General features: G+C 41.0%; 1 protein-coding gene across 1 annotated transcript in view; it reads right to left on the reverse strand.

Annotated features, from left to right (window-relative positions):
- Positions 1-282: 282 nt before the first annotated feature.
- The window catches only part of PLAC8L1 (PLAC8 like 1), a 31,102-nt gene continuing 10,785 nt past the window's right edge, over positions 283-20,599 (reverse strand). Inside the window, exons 2-4 of the mRNA XM_055557175.1 lie at positions 13,966-14,102; positions 1,896-2,032; positions 283-630 (exon numbers count right to left, since the gene is read on the reverse strand). Coding sequence (XP_055413150.1) covers positions 490-630; positions 1,896-2,032; positions 13,966-14,102 — 415 coding nt within the window. The 3' untranslated portion in view covers positions 283-489. The remainder of the gene's footprint in view (positions 631-1,895; positions 2,033-13,965; positions 14,103-20,599) is intronic.

A 20,599-nucleotide genomic window follows, 5' to 3' on the forward strand; every position in this document is an offset into this window, starting at 1 on the left:
GGATTCACTTTGCTGTACACCTGAAACTAACACAGCATTGTAAATCAACCATACTCCAATAAAAATTTAAAAATAAGAAAATAAAACATTAAAATTTAATTATCCATCTTCTGCCCCATCATCGATACTTTGGGAAAAGAGGCTTAGCATAAGAAAGCCATATAACAATTCTTCCAGCTTCCCAGACATCCCTTGTGAAAGGGGAAGATGGGGGGGTGGGATTCAACCTTCCCAACTCCACGCATGGTGTGGAGGGCACAAAGCTTACCTCTCTAACCTGCCTAACATGGCCGAGCTGGGACAGCAACTTCAGACCAATAAGCGTCTTCATCAGGGGGTATGTGTGAAGAAAGGACAACAGTAAACACAGTAGTGGGAAACCATTTATTTTCATACTACTTCAGGGAAAACTTAAGAACAATCTCTCCACCAAGAGGGATTTAAGAGGAGGGTGTGGGGAAGTGAGGAAGGAAGAGTTTTCTTGCTCTATCAAATAATAGTTTCTTTGGTCGAAGGGGCCGTATAGATTTCGTAGAGTTGGGAGGTTCTCACCTTGAGTTCCCGGGCCACCTGGCAGATGGAGCAAGGCCAGCAACAATATACTGCCAGCCAGTCCTCACACAGGGTACCCTAGGGGAGAAACCGTGTGTGTTCTGGTGCCGTCACACAGGCTCAGTTCCACTACCTGGGGACCTCCACAGTATTACCTCATGGTCCATCCCATCCAATGCTCCCAAGATCCACCACCACCCTGAAGTCATTGCCCATGGACACAATTCCACTGGGATTACTCGGGTGCCAAGCACCTCGACTGCTAATCAATCCTTGCAATTCAGAGACTGGCCCTCAGGGCTTCATACTTGAAAAACACTGTCTCACTGACCGAAAATTCTCTGTCAACATCTCTTTTTTCTCTTAGAACTTAATATTTATAATTAATTATTTAATTTACTTATCTGGAGTAATAAGTGTACGTGATCCAAAATTCCCACAGTAAGAAGGGAGAGGAAGTAAAAAAGTAAATCCCCCTGGCCACCCAGTTACCTGTCAGGACATAACCATTGTGGGCAGTTCTTATATAGACTTCCAGATAAATTCTGAGTCTAGGTATACAGATATATACAGATATGTACACATTAAATTTTACATATATATATATATTCTTTTGCTAAATATACATCTTAGGGATCATTTCACAAGAATAGATAAAAAGATGCCTTTTTATCTGTACACATCTGAGTAGGTATGACTTGTCTCTCCTCAGTCTCTCCTTGTACCTCAGCCTCAACCACACTAGAAATTGTCTGGTTCTTTGAAGTGTCCTCAGGGAATCCCCTAAGTGAATTCTGTGTATGCCAGAGAGCCTACATTTTAAGTGAGATTATCCCAAGTTTATCCTTCAAATCTGGTGCATGTCCACCTGTCATCATTGCAAAGATTGAGCGCAGGAGGAGGAGATGACAGAGGATGAGATGGCTGGATGGTATCACCGATGCAATGGACATGAACTTGGGCAACCTTTGGGAGATGGCGAGGATCAGGGAATCCTGGCGCGCTACAGTCTTTAGGGCCGCAAAGAGTCAGACACAACTGGGTGACTAAATAACAACTGTCTTCTCTTGATGTAACAAGAGAGAAACAGAAGTGGCTCACTGGCCAACAGTCTAATTATAATAGGTCTCCCTTGGAAATACCCTTCAAAATGTGGCATTTTGGTTTAATATACATCCTAGTAACAAGTGAAATGAGAAATTTCTTCCCTTTCCTTTCCCAAAGCCTTCCACTATGTATGGTGTTTTTAATATCCTCACCCACACCTCACTTATAAAAATAATCACAGGTTTGAAAGGCATCCATCCAGGTTCTCATATACACATACATCCAAACACACTTACCTGTATTTTATGTCTCTCTCTGGTGCCAATTCTCAGTGCAAAGGTGGACCCAGGTAACAATGGCCAACAAAAACACTCTCCATAATGCCTGGCGATGTCACACTCAAGACACATGGGACAAAAGAGACCACAGAAACCTGTCAATAATCACATAAAAGCAAGTCAAGGTTCTCAGAGGTGCTTGTAGCCACGTCATACCTCAAAGAGCCTTTACAACCCTATGCCATCAATTTAATGCTGCTTTGTCTCCCTACAATCAGGGATTGAGGATGAAAAACCAATTCTCAAAATTCAGTGTATTAAAATTGCCATAACTGAGCCACATCAAAATTTATTCTTTTGCTAAACACTGGCGAAGCTGAACCTGCTACAATTCTGTTAACATTCACTACAGTAATTGTTTTTACTGTCAAGAGAAAAGCATTAAATTTTTATAGTTGAAACATGTGTTACTTCTATTATGTTCATCTATCTAATTTCAATATTTAAAATAGACACAGTATATAATACTTTTGAATAGCAGGCATCTTTTTTATATATGTGATTTAAAGCTCTTTTATGATACACTGATTCTGCCTGCTATTCTTATCAGGACTTTATTCTATTTCTCAGGCCTAAAGGTTTCTCTAATGTTTGCAGTTTCAAGGAGCCACTGACACCTGCCAGTTTTAATCTGTAAACTAGTAGAAGCTTGGTTCCTCAAACATGTACTGGAAACAGTTGATCATGTATTCATTCATTCATCTTTAACTTACTGATACCATTCCCTACACATCCTGCATGAACCATTAACACAATGGTTCTGTTTTAAAAACATTTTGGGGTCATGGACCCTTTTGTGTATACGGTGATAGCTATGAACTTTTAAGGGGAAAGAAAAATACATGCACACAGAAATGCAAAATTGTGCATTCAGTTTCACAGGGTTCAAGGATCCATTGAAAGCTATCATTGGACTCCAGGTTATAAATCTCTGGTAAATGATAAAGATGTTAACATCATTCCAAAAGATGACAACCTTGATGAATACAAGTAATCTGAACTATGAAAGAGAAAAAAAAATTAACCATAACCTTTAAAAATGTATTCAATAAATGTAATTGAGGCATAATTTATATACAAGAAAATCCACAGACCATAAACGTTGAGTTGGATGAGTTGTGACAATCACATTCACCAAAGTACCCAAACATGGAGAACACTGCCCTCACCCCGGAGAGCTCCCTTGTGTCCCTTCCTGGATGATCCCAGTCCTCCCACCCCACTCCAGACATGATCACTATTCTGATTTCTATTCCCATTAAGGGGTTTTACCTTTTTGCGAACTTCATATAAATGAATCATGTTTACTTTCATAACTGTCTTTTGTTCAACCGCATGTTTCTTTAGATTCATCTCTGTTGTTATAGGCATCTGTACTTTGTTCTTTTTATTGTTGAGTAGTAACTCCAATGTATAAATGTTCTATAAATCATTTATCCATTTTCCAACTGATAATTCCATTTTTTGCTATTATGGTTAAGTACTTTGAACATTCATACACAAGTATTTATGTGGATAGACATTTCCATTTCACTTGGGTGGATTCCTGCAGGTGGAATTGCTAGGTCATGGGGTAGATGTAAATTTAACCAGAAATTCACAAAGAGTTCTTCAAGGTATTTGTGCCACTTTACATCCCCACCAGCAACGTATGAGAGTTTGTTGTTCCACAGCTTCACCAACATTTGCTATCATCAGTCTTTTTTTTATCTTATTCATTCTGATGAGTGTGACATGGTAGTGTTCCTAGTGCAACAGACACAAAGGCTCACATAAGCATATTAGAAGAATCAATACAGTGAAAATGAGTATACTACCCAAAGCAATCTATAGATTCAATATAATCCCTATCAAGCTACCCCTATCAAGCTACCAATGGTATTTTTCACAGAACTAGAACAAATAATTTCACAATTTGTATGGAAATACAAAAAACCTCGAATAGCCAAAGCAATCTTGAGAAAGAAGAATGGAACTGGAGGAATCAATCTGCCTGACTTCAGGCTATACTACAAAGCTACAGTCATCAAGACAGTATGGTACTGGCACAAAGACAGAAATACAGATCAATGGAACAAAATAGAAAGTCCAGAGATAAATCCATGCACCTATGGACACCTTCAGAGAAGGCAATGGCACCCCACTCCAGTACTCTTGCCTGGAAAATCCCATGGACGGAGGAGCCTTGGAGGGCTGCAGTCCATGGGGTCGCGAAGAGTCAGACACGACTAAGCAACTTCACTTTCACTTCCTTACATTGGAGAAGGAAATGGAAACCCACTCCAGTGTTCTTGCCTGGAGAATCCCAGGGACAGCAGAGCCTGGTGGGCTGCCGTCTATGGGGTTGCACAGAGTCGGACACAACTGAAGCGACTTAGCAGCAGCAGCTACATGGACACCTTATCTTTGACAAATGAGGCAAGAATATACAATGGAGAAAAGACAATCTCCTTAACAAGTGGTGCTGGGGAAACTGGTCAACCACTTGTAAAAGAATGAAACTAGAACACTTTCTAACACCATACACAAAAATAAACTCAAAATGGATTAAAGATCTCAATTTAAGACCAGAAACTATAAAACTCCTAGAGGAAAACATAGGCAAAACACTCTCTGACATAAATCATAGCAGGATCCTCTATGACCCACCTCCCAGAGTAATGGGAATAAAAGCAAAAATAAACAAATGGGACCTAATTAAACTTAAGCTTTTGCACAACGAAGGAAACTATAAACAAGGTGAAAAGAGAGTCTTCCAAATGGGAGAAAATAAAAGCAAATGAAGCAACTGACAAAGAATTAATCTCAAAAATATACAAGCAACTCCTGAAGCTCAATTTCAGAAAAATAAACGACCCAATCAAAAAATGGGCCAAAGAACTAAACAGACATTTCTCCAAAGAAGACATACAGATGGCTAACAAACACATGAAAAGATGCTCAACATCACTCCTTATCAGAGAAATGCAAATCAAATCCACAATGAGGTACCATCTTACGCAGGTCAGAATGGCTGCTATCCAAAAATCTGCAAAGGATAAATGCTGGAGAGGGTGTGGAGAAAAGGGAACCCTCTTACACTGTTGGTGGGAATGCAAACTAGTACAGCCACTATGGAGAACAGTGTGGAGATTCCTTAAAAAACTGAAAATAGAACTGCCATATGCCCAGCAATCCCACTGCTGGGCATACACACCGAGGAAACCAGAATTGAAAGAGACACATGCACCCCAATGTTCATCGCAGCACTGTTTATAATAGCCAGGACATGGAAACAACCTAGATGTCCATCAGCAGACGAATGGTTAAAATTTGTGGTACATATACACAATGGAGTATTACTCAGCCATTAAAAAGAGCACATTTGAATCAGTTCTTATGAGGTGGATGAAACTGGGAGCCTATTTTACAGAGTGAAATAAACCAGAAAGAAAAACACCAATACAGCATACTAACGCATATATATGGAATTTAGAAAGATGGTAATGATAACCCTATATGCGAGACAACAAAAGAGACACAGATGTACAGAACAGTCTTTTGGACTCTATGGGAGAAGGCGAGGGTGGGATGATCTGAGAGAATAGCATTGAAACATGTATATTATCATATGTGAAACAGATTGCCAGTCCAGGTTCGATGCATGAGACAGGGTACTCAGGGCTGGTGCACTGGGATGACCCAGAAGGATGGGATGGGGAGGGTGGTGGGAGGGGAGTTCAGGATGGGGAACACATGTACACCCATGGCTGATTCATGTCAATGTATGGCAAAAACCACTACAATATTATAAAGTAAGTAGCCTCTGATTAAAATAAATTAATTAAAAAAATACCCTGTCAAAGACCAGTCTCTGACTCTTCATCCCTCCCTCCCTCTTCAACAGTCAGGAGTACAGAGTCCCACTCCCAGTTTCAGTGACAAAGAAACAGAAATCTAGGAATGCTGTTTTATTTTATAACTTCCAGGGGATGTGCCTGGATTCTGGACTTCTTCCATTTCATGTAAGGGGTGAGGGAGCACATGCGCACGAAGGGCATGAGGCTGGAGTGGGAGGAGGATGAGGAGCAGCCTACCTTCCAGGAACAGAAGGTCTATTTCCTCTCTTTCATCAGGAATCTTGAGATAATTGCTAGATTATGTATTGCAGTCATCACTTGGCCCAAAGCAAACACTAAATTCAGCCTTGATTAAGTCTAGGATGTTTCAGCCCACATTTAAAAAAATCATTACTCTTAGCAAGATCAGCAGGCCCCACACAGCACTGACTACTGGTACAAACAGGTCAGAGGATAGCAAGTGGCCCAAGAATTTACCGTGAGTTCAGAGTGGTAATATGGTATGCAGCCCTGATTTAGGGAACTTTGAAATCATGGTACATAGAAGTCAACCAAAACTAATTTTATGCATCAATTACAAAATACAGTAGTGTGTATCTCTGCAAATAAAAAATTAATCAAAGTTGCATAATTATAAAGCTGGCAAGCTAAGTGAGTAATAAATTGTGTTTACACAATAGCCTGCGCTGTACCACTTTACCTGACAAAGAAATGCCCACCATCCTTCGTAAGCCTTTTGTAAAGATGTTGTTTTGTGCACTGGAATTCTTGTACCTTATTTTTATGACTCTTATGTATTTTTAAATAACACATGCTGTTAATTTTATTTTTAAGCCTTCCCATTGTATAGTCATGTTATCTTAGTGTTCATTATGAGGCAGTAATAGATACTGAGGAAACACACCCAAAATTCAATTACCTTTGGACAGAAGCCAGATATAATAAAAACAAAGCACTATAAAAGCCAAAGTTTTATTACATAACAGCTGGTAATTTACAGATTTTACCATGTGCCAAGCCCTGCTAAGAGTACTCTGCATGTATTAACTCACTTAATTCTCACAACAATCCTATAAAATTTACTCTTACTAGGCCCATTTTACAGATGAGTGATCTAAAGCCCAGAGGATTTAAGCTATTTGCCCAAGTTCATACATTTATTAGAAAGGTGCAGAGGCCACGTTTGAACGCAAATAAGTCTGACTCCAAAGTCTCAACTACCACACATAACACATATGCCATATGATCTCATGTTTTATGTATTTATCTAGTAAACAACTGTGGAGTTATGTGTTCCAAGACAGTGCCCTCACTACCACCACTTGGTATTTATTTCTGTGGGACAGGCTGAAATTATGCAGCTTCTTTAGGAAATGAAAGATCCTTGCTCAGGGCAGGATGATGGAATCCTTTGTCTGAAGCAGACTCTCAGAGGAAATTCTGCTACTTTTACCACAGACCAAGGTTTAGTATCCAGAATATACACAGAAATCCTACAAATCAATACATAAAGGATTAAATTAAAGAAGAAAACAAACATAAGACATGAATAGGTAATTCACTCAACAAGAAACACAAACGGCCAATAACAAACATGAAAAGTTGTTCAACATCATTAGTAATCAGGGAATTGCACATTGACAATCAGAAACCATTTATTACCAATAAGAATGCCAAATTTTTCTTAATTTTTTAATATCAAATGTTGTGGGACACCGTAGAGAAATAGGTACTCCCCACACAGATGGGAGTGGAAATTGGCACATTTTCGAAAGCAACTTGGCTGAATCAAGTAAAGTTTTTAAATATTCTTGGATCCAGTAATTCCACATATAAGAGTAATGCTTACACATGCACACAAAGAGGCAGGTACAAGGATATCCATTGCTGCATTTTTTGTGACTTAAAATTTAAAACAAGTGTACATTGATAGACAAAAGCATAAATAAATCATGATGGTATAAATCATACTAGGGAATGATTAAGAATGCAGTGAAAGATAAATTAAGTAACAACAGGGATAAATCTCTAAGATATATTTTGAGTTAAAAAAATCAAACTGCATAATAAAATTATAGCATATCATTTATGCTTTGTTTAAAGAGCTACAAAGCAGTAGTATATATTACTAATAGATGCATATGTAAATGAAAAAGAGTGACATGATTGTTTTCTGTAATGTTTCATTTTTTAATAAAATAAACATATTCATGTGTTATTTGTATATGCATGTATATATATATATACAGACACAGATATATATTCCAATACATACACATAAATATAGATATGTGTGTGTGTGTGTGTATATATATATATATTTTTTTTTTTTTCTTTTTTTAAAGAAACTTAGGGTCAAGAAAGATCCAAGCCATAAATTCAGCCTCTTCCTCTTACACTCAAAGGCCTGGTGGTTATGTCAGCTCCCACCGCCTAAATATTCCTGGTCTGTTCTCTGACATGAACTCCACCCTCAAGCATGGAATGTGGCTCACTATTCATCCCTCTAACTCACAGAGGGGTCAAGATAAAAAGGAGCCACACAGAACTATGTGGAGCCCCAGGGAGCAGAAGCAGGAAAGGTGGGTGGAAACTGCAGTGAGGCACATTTCAGATCAGTTATTACAAAAAGCAGAATCACCTAACAGAAAAAGATGCTTAAAAAAGGAATAGAGCTTGCTCATACATTGAGGCGGGTGGGAGTGTAAATTAGTACAGCTTCTAAATGGAGAGCTGTTTGGCAACATGGGTGGAGACGTAAAATGGGACGTGCTCTCTGACCAGCAGGTTTGCTGCTGCTGCTGCTAAGTCACTTCAGTCATGTCCGACTGTGTGACCCCATAGACGGCAGCCCACCAGGCTCCTCTGTCCCTGGGATTCTCCAGGCAAGAACACTGGAATGGGTTGCCATTTCTTTCTCCAATGCATGAAAGTGAAAAGTGAAAGTGAAGTCGCTCAGTCGTGTCTGACTCTTAGCAACCCCGTGGACTGCAGCCTACCAGGCTCCTCCGTCCATGGGATTTTCCAGGCAAGAGTACTGGAGGCCATCGCCTTCTCTGGACCAGCAGGTTTACTCCTCAGCAATTACCCGACAGATCAACGGACACACGTATGGCGCCTATATGAGTATACTCACAGAGCACTGGTTTGAATAGCAAAACATCTGGAAACCACAAAAAGGTCTGCTAGTAAGAATTGCAGATAAATGAATTATGGTACATTCAAACAATGGACTCTATGCAGCCATTTAAAATATTAGCTCCAGAAGAGCTGATATGGCCTGATCACCTATATTGTTAAATTAAAACAAAATAAAAACACAGAATTGCATGTTTATAATTCCATTATTTGCATCAATTATATATACCACATATACAGAAAAAATCTGGAAGGACAGATACTGAAATATTAACACTTTATCTCTGGTACTGCTTTCTTCTTTTATAGCCTTTTATATTTTTCTTTATTCCCATGATGATATGATACTTTTCTAATAAAAAAATTTATCTATCTTCATTAAAATGGTTTATATCTTTACAGACTACATTGGGGCTCAGGTAAGAGTGATGGGCTCTGGGAAGAACTGGGCGGCACAGGAAAACAGGGATGGACTTCCTGCTCTTCATATACTAAAGGGACAGGTACTTTTGAATTTTGTACCATGTGCCTGGTAATCTATTCAAAACCATTTTTTTAAGCACTGAGCAGGCTCCAAGGGAGAGGAGCCCTCCTCCCCAGAAATGTTCAGAAAGCCAAGGCTCTCAGGTCCTTGCCAGGCCTCCTGTAGGGGAAACTTAGACAAGCTGGTGAGGGCCCAGACCAGCTGACTTCAATATCCCTTCTGATTCTGTTTGTATGATTGTTTCAGTGAAGTGCAGGAAAGAAGGAAGCAAGTGAGAATACAGGTTAAAATTCATTCACTGATGTGTCTGTCGTTCAGGAAATATTCATAAGTGCCTCCTGTTTGTCAGATCTCTGCTGGGCAAGACCAGTGAGCATGACCAGTTGTGACTGCTTGCAGATGGTATACAGTGTACCCAAAATACAGTTCAGGTATGTGACTCCCAGTCTGGGGCCTTTTCATGCCTCTTCCTCTTCCAGAAAACCAAAGAGAAATTCCTGGCCTGCTTCCCCCTCCCCACCTTGGGCATCTGATGATCCCTCGTCCACACAAAGCTCTTTGCTGTCGGACACTTGTGGTACCTCCACAGGGAAGGTGGTTTTAGTGGCTGGCTGTTTACCATCTTTCAGGTATCAGCTTAAGTCAGTTCCCCAGAGATGCCATCCTTTACTTACCCCCTATAATTTCGTTTCAAAACACCCTGTTTATTTCCTTCATGGCATTTAGCACCACTACAATTATTTGTCTATTTGCTTATTGCCTATCTCCTCTCAGAAACCATTTCTGTCTTATTCACTATTATGTCTATAACACCTATCACATGACTATACATAGGTAAATACTGGCTGAATTATAAACCCAGGTTGATTACACCTTCCACATCAACCTCCTCTGAGACAACATCACAAACATCCCCAGCTGGAACAGCCAGCCTTTCACCCATGAAGCCATTTCACAGCCACTTACTTCATCTTGGCTTCATCTTCTCATCTGAGCTTTCAGAAGCCACATCTTCAAAGGACATAGAAGCACCTATTTCTAATCCCTGTGCAGTGTGAATTCAGATGAAAGAGCTGAGGTGGGAAGAGGGAGGCAGTTTAAAAAATAGAATCGCAATTAAATGAAGAATCAAAATGTCAAAAATAAATGGAAATCATCACTGCTCATAATGTACCCTTTGCTTAATGGATGACAAATTGTAGCAGTCATTCTCAACATTTAATGTAAAAAACGGTTCCCAGGATGGGAACCTGATGTGAAACAAAGTCATGGAAAGAAGATCTCCCTTTCCAAGTTTGCCACAACTACTGTCACAGCGATTTGCTTGAAATAAAACTTTGTGGTTGAAGTAGACCTTTTAAACAAAGAAGGAAAAAATCCACCACTCATGGCACTAGTGCTCCAGCTGCATCCTGGGAACTGTGGTGCAGATAACCAGTGTATAAAGTCATACTGCCTTTAAATTTTCTGGTGAGGCAATGAGCTTAGAGACACTATGAGCAGTTATGAAGCAGAGGCCCATCCAGGGAAGATAAGTTAGGACACAGAACATTCGCAATCACCTGGTACTATAATATCCATGGCCTCTCCTGTGCAGGTCACGTCCAACTGTAAAGAATACTGTATTCTTCACATGTCCTTCCTTCCTCGCTGGCCCCTAGAATGGGCTCTCAAATGGACAAGCAGGGACCCAGAAGACCCAGTGTGCTGGGTCTTGAAAACAGTTGGGGGTGGGGTGCAGAGCTAAGCAGTGAAACAATGTTTAAGGCGGAGGGGGTGGTGAATGGGCCCTTCTTTGATCAACTTTTTTTAAGTACTCTTGGAATTAGGCAGCAGCTAGTCTAAGTCTCCTGATTCTACTCTTTGCTCTCAACACACTAGAAGATAAAAATTTATAATAACAATATTAATACTGCTCTACTAAGGTCATTACTGTGTATTATTGCAGTGGGGAGGGGGTGTTCATGGTAACACACCCAGTAGTGAATTTAGGAAAATACCCCTTCACTATTGCCAGCCATAGTGGGAGAACTGCCACTCAAACTGCCCTGGGCTGGTCAAGCAGCAGGCATGATTAGGCTAGGCAAATTGGGCTCCATTGCTGACAGAGTAATTCTCAGACAGGAAAGCATAAGGATTAAAATGTTTGGAGTTGACCAGTTTGTCAACTATCTCTTGATTATGCATCTTGTCCCTCGTAAGCACAGGTTTTCGTTTATTTCCTGATTTTGTGAACTGCCCCATAGCCTCCTAATGAAATTCAATGTTTGCTTCAGTATTAATTTCCTAGGGCTGCCATAACAAAATACGACAGACTGGACGTCTCAAAACAATAGAAAGTATTCTCTCACTGGAGAATTCTGGAGGCTAGAAGTCTGAAGTCAATGCGTTGGCAGAGTTGGTCCTCTGGAAGCTCTGGGAAGTCTTTTCCATGCTTGTCTCCAAACTTTTGGTGGTTGCTGGCACTCCCTGACCATGTCTGGCTTATAGATGCATTATTTAATCTGTGCCTGTCTTCACATGGCAATCTTTGTGTGTGTGTGTCCAAATTGGATTAGAGCCCACCCTAATCTAGCATAACCTCTTTTTAACTTGACAACAATGCAAGACTGTTTCTAAATAAGGCCACATGCAGAGCCTATAGGTGAACAGGAATTTTGAGGGGACAGTGTTCAACCCTATATAGTAGGCTACCAAAAAAGACTCTGATCCAGTTATGTTCCAGACCAGTGTTCTTGAGTAGGTTCTATGCATTATCTGCTTTAATCTTGACAATCTTTAAGGTGGGCACCTTTATTTACCCTCATTTTAGAGGTGGAAAAATGAAAACTCTGAGAATTTGTTCAAGGTCAAATTGCCAGTAAGAGGCAGAGTTAAGATTCAAGGCGAGGACTATACTCAACACAAATGTGTTCTCCTAACCACTACATTATATTTCAAGCTTTGCTCTACTTGGAAATGCCTTGATACCCCAACTCCCAATCACCAGCTACAAGCTATGAAAGGAAAATCGTCCAGTTCCCAAATTGGGGTAAGGTCTCCGTCTCTCCCTATGGTTATTCTGCCTTCTCTGTACTACAATACTGGGTAACAACTGAAGTCAGAGAGTGTGGCCAAGAACCAGGAAGAATCCTGAGAGAATCAGAGAACAGCTGCCATAATTGTCTGGTCAGGAGTTCACATGGGTAGCAGTGGCAGGAAGAAATCTGCTGGGCTCTGGGTCAGATGGTCAAAGGGACAGCAACAGAAGGTATAGTTTAGAGCTGGGAGCTCTCTTGTCTGTGAGGCCCAGGCAAACAGTGAAGGCTCAGGCTTGGATGATCAGAACACCAAAAACGGTTTAGAGCTTTTGACTCAGCAAGACCCAGCTGAATAAGCCTTGGATTGGAATAATGGCTCAGAGCTCTCTGGTTGATATATCCTGTGAGGCTTTAGGACAAATTCAGACCTTGTCAGAGCCTCTACAGGGTGAGAAGCCATGAAGATATTAAAGTCTATTGAACTTAAGAGACTAGCCCTCATCCATCAGAAAGGAAACCACCCCCACCCCACACCCCAGAAAAGAAGATTCTGTGACCAAGTTACTCCTTACGGCGAGAGCATCAGGTCCTGGAAAAGGATACTGACACGTGGTACCAGAGACCAGTCAGAATGTCCCAACGTAAAAATAGAATCCAAGTGCTCTGAACTTTAACCCAGGGGAAAATTATGCCGTAGAGGACAGTGTTGCTGGTGCTTCTTCACAGCTAAACCAGCATCTGAAGATTTCAGTCAACAAAGGGAGCTTCTTTTTATGATTGGTCTTACTGTTATGGGAGTAATACACTTTCCTCACAGAAATACTAGAAATAAGCAAAAAGAAAAAATTGTTCATTAGCATACCATCTGGAGACAACTGCTGTAAGCATTTGTATCCTTCCAGATATTTCTCTAAATATCCTCCCCCCAAATAATGTCTAATGTGTATGATTTTACAATCTGATTCTTTAACTTAAAAATGTATCCCAACATTTTTCCATCTAAGTATCATTCTACAATATGACTTTTCATGGCTGTATAATAATTCATGGTATGGAAGCCCCCATGGAATACTTGGTTTGTTCTAGATTGTTGCTACAATAACCAGTGCTGCCAATTTTAATGATGTTGCTAAAACCTTGCACATGATTTGTTTCCTTAGACTAAATGCCTAAAAATGTAATTACTAGGTCAAAGGCTACATTACACTTGAGGTTGTTTTTACAGGTATTACTAGCCATTCACCAAGGAACCTGTAATAATTTATGCTCCATCAGCTGCAGACAAAGGAGCCCATTTTGTGCATCTTTGTTTACAATGGATTTAATCATTTAAAAAATCTTTTAAGTTACCACTTACTCTTTCAAAACATCCACATCACTGAAAGCAAAATTCTTCCTGCCAAGGAGTATATTTGAGTCACTAGAATATTAGTCCAATTAGTCTGAAACCATTTAATTTCTGTCCTTGGACCTAACATAGTTTTTCTACCTACTGGTGTCTCAGGAAAGAAAATAGTAAAGAACTTAAAGGAAGAGAAAAAACATACAGATTCTCCAATCTCTGCAGACACTGAAGAGGCCAGTGCTCCAGTCCCCACCAGTCTGGACAATGGCTGTGATTGCTGTCCTGCTGCTGGCTCCCCGGACAGGCTGCTTCACCACAGCCTGGGCTGGTGCACAGCTCCTGGAGAGTCAAGGATGGTGATTAACTTGGAAACAAAGATGATTCAGAAAGATACTCATCAAGCCAGGACAGAGTGATAAAGAGACAAGGACCCAATGATGCCCAGTGGCTCTTGTTCCATAGCCCAAGCTGACCTTACCACTTCCCTCCCTCCTCCTCCGTCATACCACCTCTTCCAATCTTTTGCCCTATTTTAATTAATGGCATTACTATTCCAAGTCCCATTACTCAAACTCAATATTCAGTCTACTACCTCAACGCTTCTCTGTGTTTCATAATAGTTAGATTCACAGATTTGGAACCAAGGGGCCTCTGTTCAAACCTCAGTGTGCCCCTTCCTGGAAGCTTGACCTTGGTTAAGCTGCTTAACCTCTCTGCTTTCTGTTTGTTCAAATTTAAGAAGAGCAAAAACTACCAACTACCATATACAGTTATTACATCAACTGAAGGACACATAATTCATTTACTGTGCCCAGAGCATGTGTAACAAGGTGACCATGAGGAAGACTATACTGCAAGGATTTTGAACCTTTATTGAAAAGACAAATAAAGAATTAGACTAAGTGTACATCTAAATCTGGACGAGGCTATTGAAGTTAACAGATGGTATCATTTAAGTGAATAATCTGGACTTTAGAATATATCTCGATCCATACTACTGTATGTAAGACTGTCCTAGTGCAGCCACAAGTACAACTTTGGTTTGCTTTTCCCTGAAGGGCGCAGCTATTCTGCTCAATCATTCTGAAATAAAAAACCAGGCCCCGGGGACAGGCTTCAACAGCGAGGTGAGAAAAAATTTCCATCTCTTTCTTGGACTGAAAGTTAGTTTTGCCTGAACTCTTACCATAGAGATATATCTGGAATGAGTGCTAGAGTGAAGGATAAGCTGTTGTCTGGCCTTGGAAGGGGCAGGTCAAGAGTGGGGTAGAGGGGCTGAAAATGCATCTGAGCCTATACATAACAGGAGTTATTGTTTTGCTCTGCTCTTTTAGCAAGCTTCATTATGAGTTTGCACTTGGTCTCTGATGTGTTATGAAGAAATAAAGAGCCTGCCTCATACTTGAGAGAAAATAAAGAGACAGCAGAATTTTTTCCTGTAATAGCTGTTGTTACAGGGCGTGCATGCTCAGTCGCTAAATCATGGCTGACTCTTTGTGACCCCACAGACTATAGCCTGCCAGGCTCCTCTGTTTGTGGGGGTTCCCAGGCAAGAATACTGGAGTGGGCTGTCATTTCCTATTCTGGAACACAAAGACTAGAGGCCAGGAGAGAATGCTCCTGAACATCCTTAAGGCAACACTCTGGGGGCATTAGGGAAACAGCTAATTTAGGGGAGTCCTTTGAGAACCTCTGATTTGGAACATTAAAGCCAATGGGATTTCATATTATCCTAATATAGGGAACATTGTTCTTGTTATGAAGATCCACATCTCTTTTTTCATTTCACCAATATTGCCCAAGTCCACACCTCAAACCTGACAGCACATTAGCTTGTTAAAAAAAAAAAAAAAATTCCCAAGCCCTGTTATACCCAAGCCCCAAGACCACTGTACAGGACTCCAGAGATGAGGCATAGAAATCGGTATGCAAAGTTTCCAGGCAATTCCCATGTAGTCATCCTGATAACAGCTTAAAACCTGAAACAGGTGGACTTGGGAGACTTATAATCACTGCAACAGCTTCTTAGTCTCCTACCAGGTAGATGGTGATGTCAAGGTAACAGAGATGGCAAGGAAAACAGGCTATGAGGTAGGGTGGAAGGGGCAAGGGTGAGTGGAACACAGCCAGGCTATAGTACCAGTGAGACACATCAGCTGGGAATGCCACACCAGAGTTTGGAAGAGCAAAGAAAGTTAGGAGTGACCTACCTAGCAGTGTGAAGCAGAGCTAAGAGACATCCCCACCCTTTCATCCATTTGACATTACAGACAAGGCACAGGGCCTAGCACGCTTTACAAGAGCCTACAGAAGTGTTTGAGACCTGGAAAAAATATATTGGCTACAAAATATAAAAACTGCAAAGTATAAATTAGTTAATGCTCAACTAAACATAAAAATCTAGTATTGTATCTATCTCATTAAGGTCAAATTTGGAATTTACATTTGAAAACAGTTGATGATTTTCTAATTTTGTAAAAAAAAAAAAAAAAAAAATCCAAGAATGACTGACTGCTAGGCAGTAGCAGCCAATCATAAATTACTGAGCCCAATAATTTCAAAAGCAGAATTATAAAAATTCTTTCACTTACTATGCAGCAAAATAATAATCATGGGTATAACATTTGGTATGGGTGCATTTTAATATATTTGTTATGATGTGAGTTAGCGCCTATTGTTATAGACTGAATTATATCCCCCCAAATTCATATGTTGAACACCTAGCTAGCCTCCAATGTGACCACATTTTGAGACAGGGCTTTGAGGAGACAATTAAGGTTAAATGAGGAATAGAGGTGGGATCCTGGTCCATTGGAGAAGGCAATGGCACCCCACTCCAGTACTCTTGCCTGGAAAATCCCATGGACGGAGGAGGCTGGTGGGCTGCAGTCCATGAGGTCACTAATAGTCGGGTACGACTGGGCGACTTCACTTTCACTTTTCACTTTCATGCATTGGAGAAGGAAATGGCAACCCACTCCAGTGTTCTTGCCTGGAGAATCCCAGGGACGGGGGAGCCTGGTGGGCTGCCGTCTATGGGGTCGCACAGAGTCGGACACGACTGCAGCAGTAGCAGCAGCAGCCTGGTCCATTAGGGCTACTGGCTTATAAGAAAGGAAAGGCCATGTAAAAACACAATGAGAAAGCTGCAAATCAGGAAGTCTTCAGAGGACACAACCATGCTGGCAAGCTGATTTTAGACTTCCAGCCTCAAGCACTGTGAAAAGTATCTGTTCTGTGAGCTACCCAGTCTGTGGTATTTTGTTATGAAAGTCTGAGCAGGCTAAGGCCCTATGAAGATTTCAGACTGGTCCTAGAAAAACTACCTCTATATATATCTTATCTCCTCTCCTTCCATGTGAACTCCCTGAGGCCAGGGGGCACCTGTGCTTTCTCCCTGTCTCCCGAGGCTCTAGCACACTCCTTGAAACCTACTGGGTACACAACATTTGTTGAATTGGATAAAACTGAATTCACGTTATCTCTTCTGTTATATATTGTTATTATTGTTCAGTTGCTCAGTTGTGTCCAACTCTTTGCAACCCCAAGGACTACAGCACGCCAGGTTTCCCTGTCCTTCACTATTTCCCAGAGTTTGCTTAAATTTCATGTCCATTGAGTCAGTGATGCTATTTAACCATCTCATCCTGTCATCCCCTTCTCTTGCCTTCAGTCTTTCTCAGCGTCGGGGTCTTTTTCAATGAGTTGGCTTTTCACATCAGGTGGCCAATGTATTGGAGCTTCAGCTTCAGCATCAGTCCTTCCAATGAATATTCAGGGTTGATTTCCTTTAGGCCTGACTGGTTTGATCTCCTTGCAGTCCAAAGGACTCTCAAAGGTCTTCTCCAACATCACAGTTCAAAAACATCAATTCTTCGGCCTTCAACCTGCTTTATGGTCCAACTCTTGCATCTGTACGTGACTACTGGAAAAAACACAGCTTTGACTAGATGGGGGCCTTTGTTGGCAAAGTAATGACTGCTTTTTAATATGCTGTCTAGGTTTGTCCTAACTTTCCTTCCAAAGGAGTAAGCGTCTTTTAACGTCATGGCTGCAGTCACTGTCCACAGTGCTTTTGGAGCTGAAGGAAAGAAAATCTATCACTGCTTCTACTTTTTCCCCTTCTATTTGCCCTAAAGTGATGGGACTGGATGCCATGATCTTAGTTTTTTGAATGTTGAGTTATAAACCAGCCTTTTCACTCTCCTCTTTCACCTTCAACAAGTTATATCTTTTATGAGTCTCCTCCTCAAATATAGCTATAAATTATGTAACCATAACTGTGTTTCATCCTCTAGTAAAGGCCCAACTCTCAGGTATGAACTGATTACATAAAAACATCAAGTTTTTATTGAGAGTAGCCTAAAAGCTTCTTATATGCCTCCACACAACCCAGTGCATTTACCTCTTAACGTAACCCCTACAAGTTGGGACTTCCATTATTACACTAAGAATTTACAATGATTTTAGTAAAGGAATTTCTTAGAGCTGAGCCCTAGATTAGATTTTCCCCAGAAATGTACTTATAGCTTGGAGCCCTAGAAGGGAATTTTCTGCTTCTACCTCAGCATTATATGTGTAACACCTCATTACGGCAAGGAAGTCTCTCCTCTATTCCAAATCAAATAACTGACATAGCTTTTGCTTGGTGGGGGGGGGAAAAGTTGGTTTTTGTTTGTATGTGTTTGCTTAATTTTGAACTCAAGAACTGTATTATTTTCTTCCCTTGGATAATTCTGAATCTTTGGCCATTTTTATGTTTGAATTGACATGCATTAACTAAAACATTTCAAGATAATAGCTCATGTGTCAAAATTAAAATAAACATAGCTACCCTTAACTGAGCATCTGCTATGTGCCAGTTACTTCGTAGTTCCTTTAAAAATTGAATAGCTATTCAGGGGCTGCTACAGGTATCAAACTAAAGTAGTTATTGTAGCTTCCTGCACAGATTTTGGACACTACTGAAGTGAAAAAGTTGACTTAAGACTCAACATTCAGAAAACTAAGATCATGGTATCTAGTCCCATCACTTCAAGGCAAATAGATGGGGAAAACAGTGGAAACAGTGGCTGACTTTATTTTTCTGGGGTCCAAAATCACTGCAGACAGTGATTGCAGCCATGAAATTAAAAGATGCTTGCTCCCTGGAAAAAAAGTTATGACCAACCTAGACAGCATATTAAAAAGCAGACATTACTTTGCCAACAAAGGTCCGTCTAGTCAAGGCTATGGTTTTTCCAGTAGTCATGTATGGATGTGAGAATTGGACTATAAAGAAAGCTTAGCGCCAAAGAATTGATGCTTTTGAACTGTGGTGTTGGAGAAGACTCTTTAGAGTCCCTTGGACTGCAAGGAGATCCAACCAGTCCATCTTAAAGGAAATCAGTCCTGAATATTCATTGGAAGGACTGATGCTGAAGCTGAAACTCCAATACTTTGGCCACCTGATGCAAAGAGTTGACTCATTTGAAAAGACCCTGATGCTGGGAAAGACTAATGACAGGAGGAGAAGGGGACAACAGAGGATGACGTGGTTGGATGGCATCACCGACTCAATGGACATGAGTTTGAGTAAACTGGGAATTGGTGATGAACAGGGAGGCCTAGCATGCTGCAGTCCCTGGGGTCACAAAGAGTCAGACATAACTGAGCAACTGAACTGAACTGAACTGCACAGATTTTGGGCTTCCCCAGTGGCTCAGAGGGGGCTTCCTAGGTGGCACTAGCAGTGAAGAACCCACCTGCCAATGGAAGAGACACAGGAGACAAGGGTTAGATCCCTGGGTAGGGAAGATCCCCTGGAGGAGGACATGGCAACCCATTCCAGTATTCTTGCCTGGAGAGTCCCATGGACAGAGGAGCCTGATGGGCTATGGTCCATAGGGTCTCAAAGAGCTGGACGCGACTGAGCACACACACACACAATGGCTCAGCAGGTAAAGAACCCGCCAGCCAATGCAAAAGACACAGGAGACATGGGTTCAGATCCTGGGTCAGGAAGATCCTCTGAAGGAGGGCATGGCAATCCCCTCCAATATTCTTGCCTGGAGAATCCCATGGACTGAGGAGCCTGGAGGGCCACAGTCCAAAGGTTTGCAAAGAACTGGACATGACTAAGCACACACGCATGCACAGCTTTTAACTCTGTATATTACTCTATATTCTATAGGTAGAATCTTATACTACCATTAAGAGGAATGACTTTGGAAGCAGTGGGTAAAGCTGATGGTCATAGAGTTTCTCAACCTGAGCAGCTAACCGTTTGTATCAAATCCAGCAACTTCTTCAACTAGTGCAAAGGGGACAGAGCTTAGATTTAGACACACTGAAGTCCAATGTGGTTCAGCTGCATCCTAGTTGTTTGACCTTGGAAAACACGAACTGCCCCAGCCCTTAGCTCTGGTCTCCTCTTGCATAAAACTGGATTTAAAATATCCTACTTACATAGTTGCACTGAGGATTAAACACCAGGTACTTGGCATATGGTAGATAGCAGCTACTGTTATTATTTAAATTAAGGATCTTGCATGTATGTACTGTTTTCTGAGAAACTAGTAACAGAGGAAGCAGACCTGGGGCAGTTTCTCAGTGGTCACATATGCTACCCAAATACCTCAAAATTCAATCAGGGGAACTAATCATTCCAGTTTGCCTTGGCCTAAGGGTTTTCCCAGGATGGACAGTCCCAGGCAGACCAAGAAGGTTGGTCACCGAAAGGGAAGAAGCAGAGAGGGGCTTCAACTGGTGGAAGGCAGGAAGCTGACTCCAGTCATTCTCGTTATCATCTCCTAATAAGTGAGTGCTGAGAGCTGGATGACATACACAGCCTTTCC

The sequence above is a fragment of the Bubalus kerabau genome, chromosome 1, assembly GCF_029407905.1.
Source record: "Bubalus kerabau isolate K-KA32 ecotype Philippines breed swamp buffalo chromosome 1, PCC_UOA_SB_1v2, whole genome shotgun sequence".
Lineage (NCBI taxonomy): Eukaryota > Metazoa > Chordata > Mammalia > Artiodactyla > Bovidae > Bubalus > Bubalus kerabau.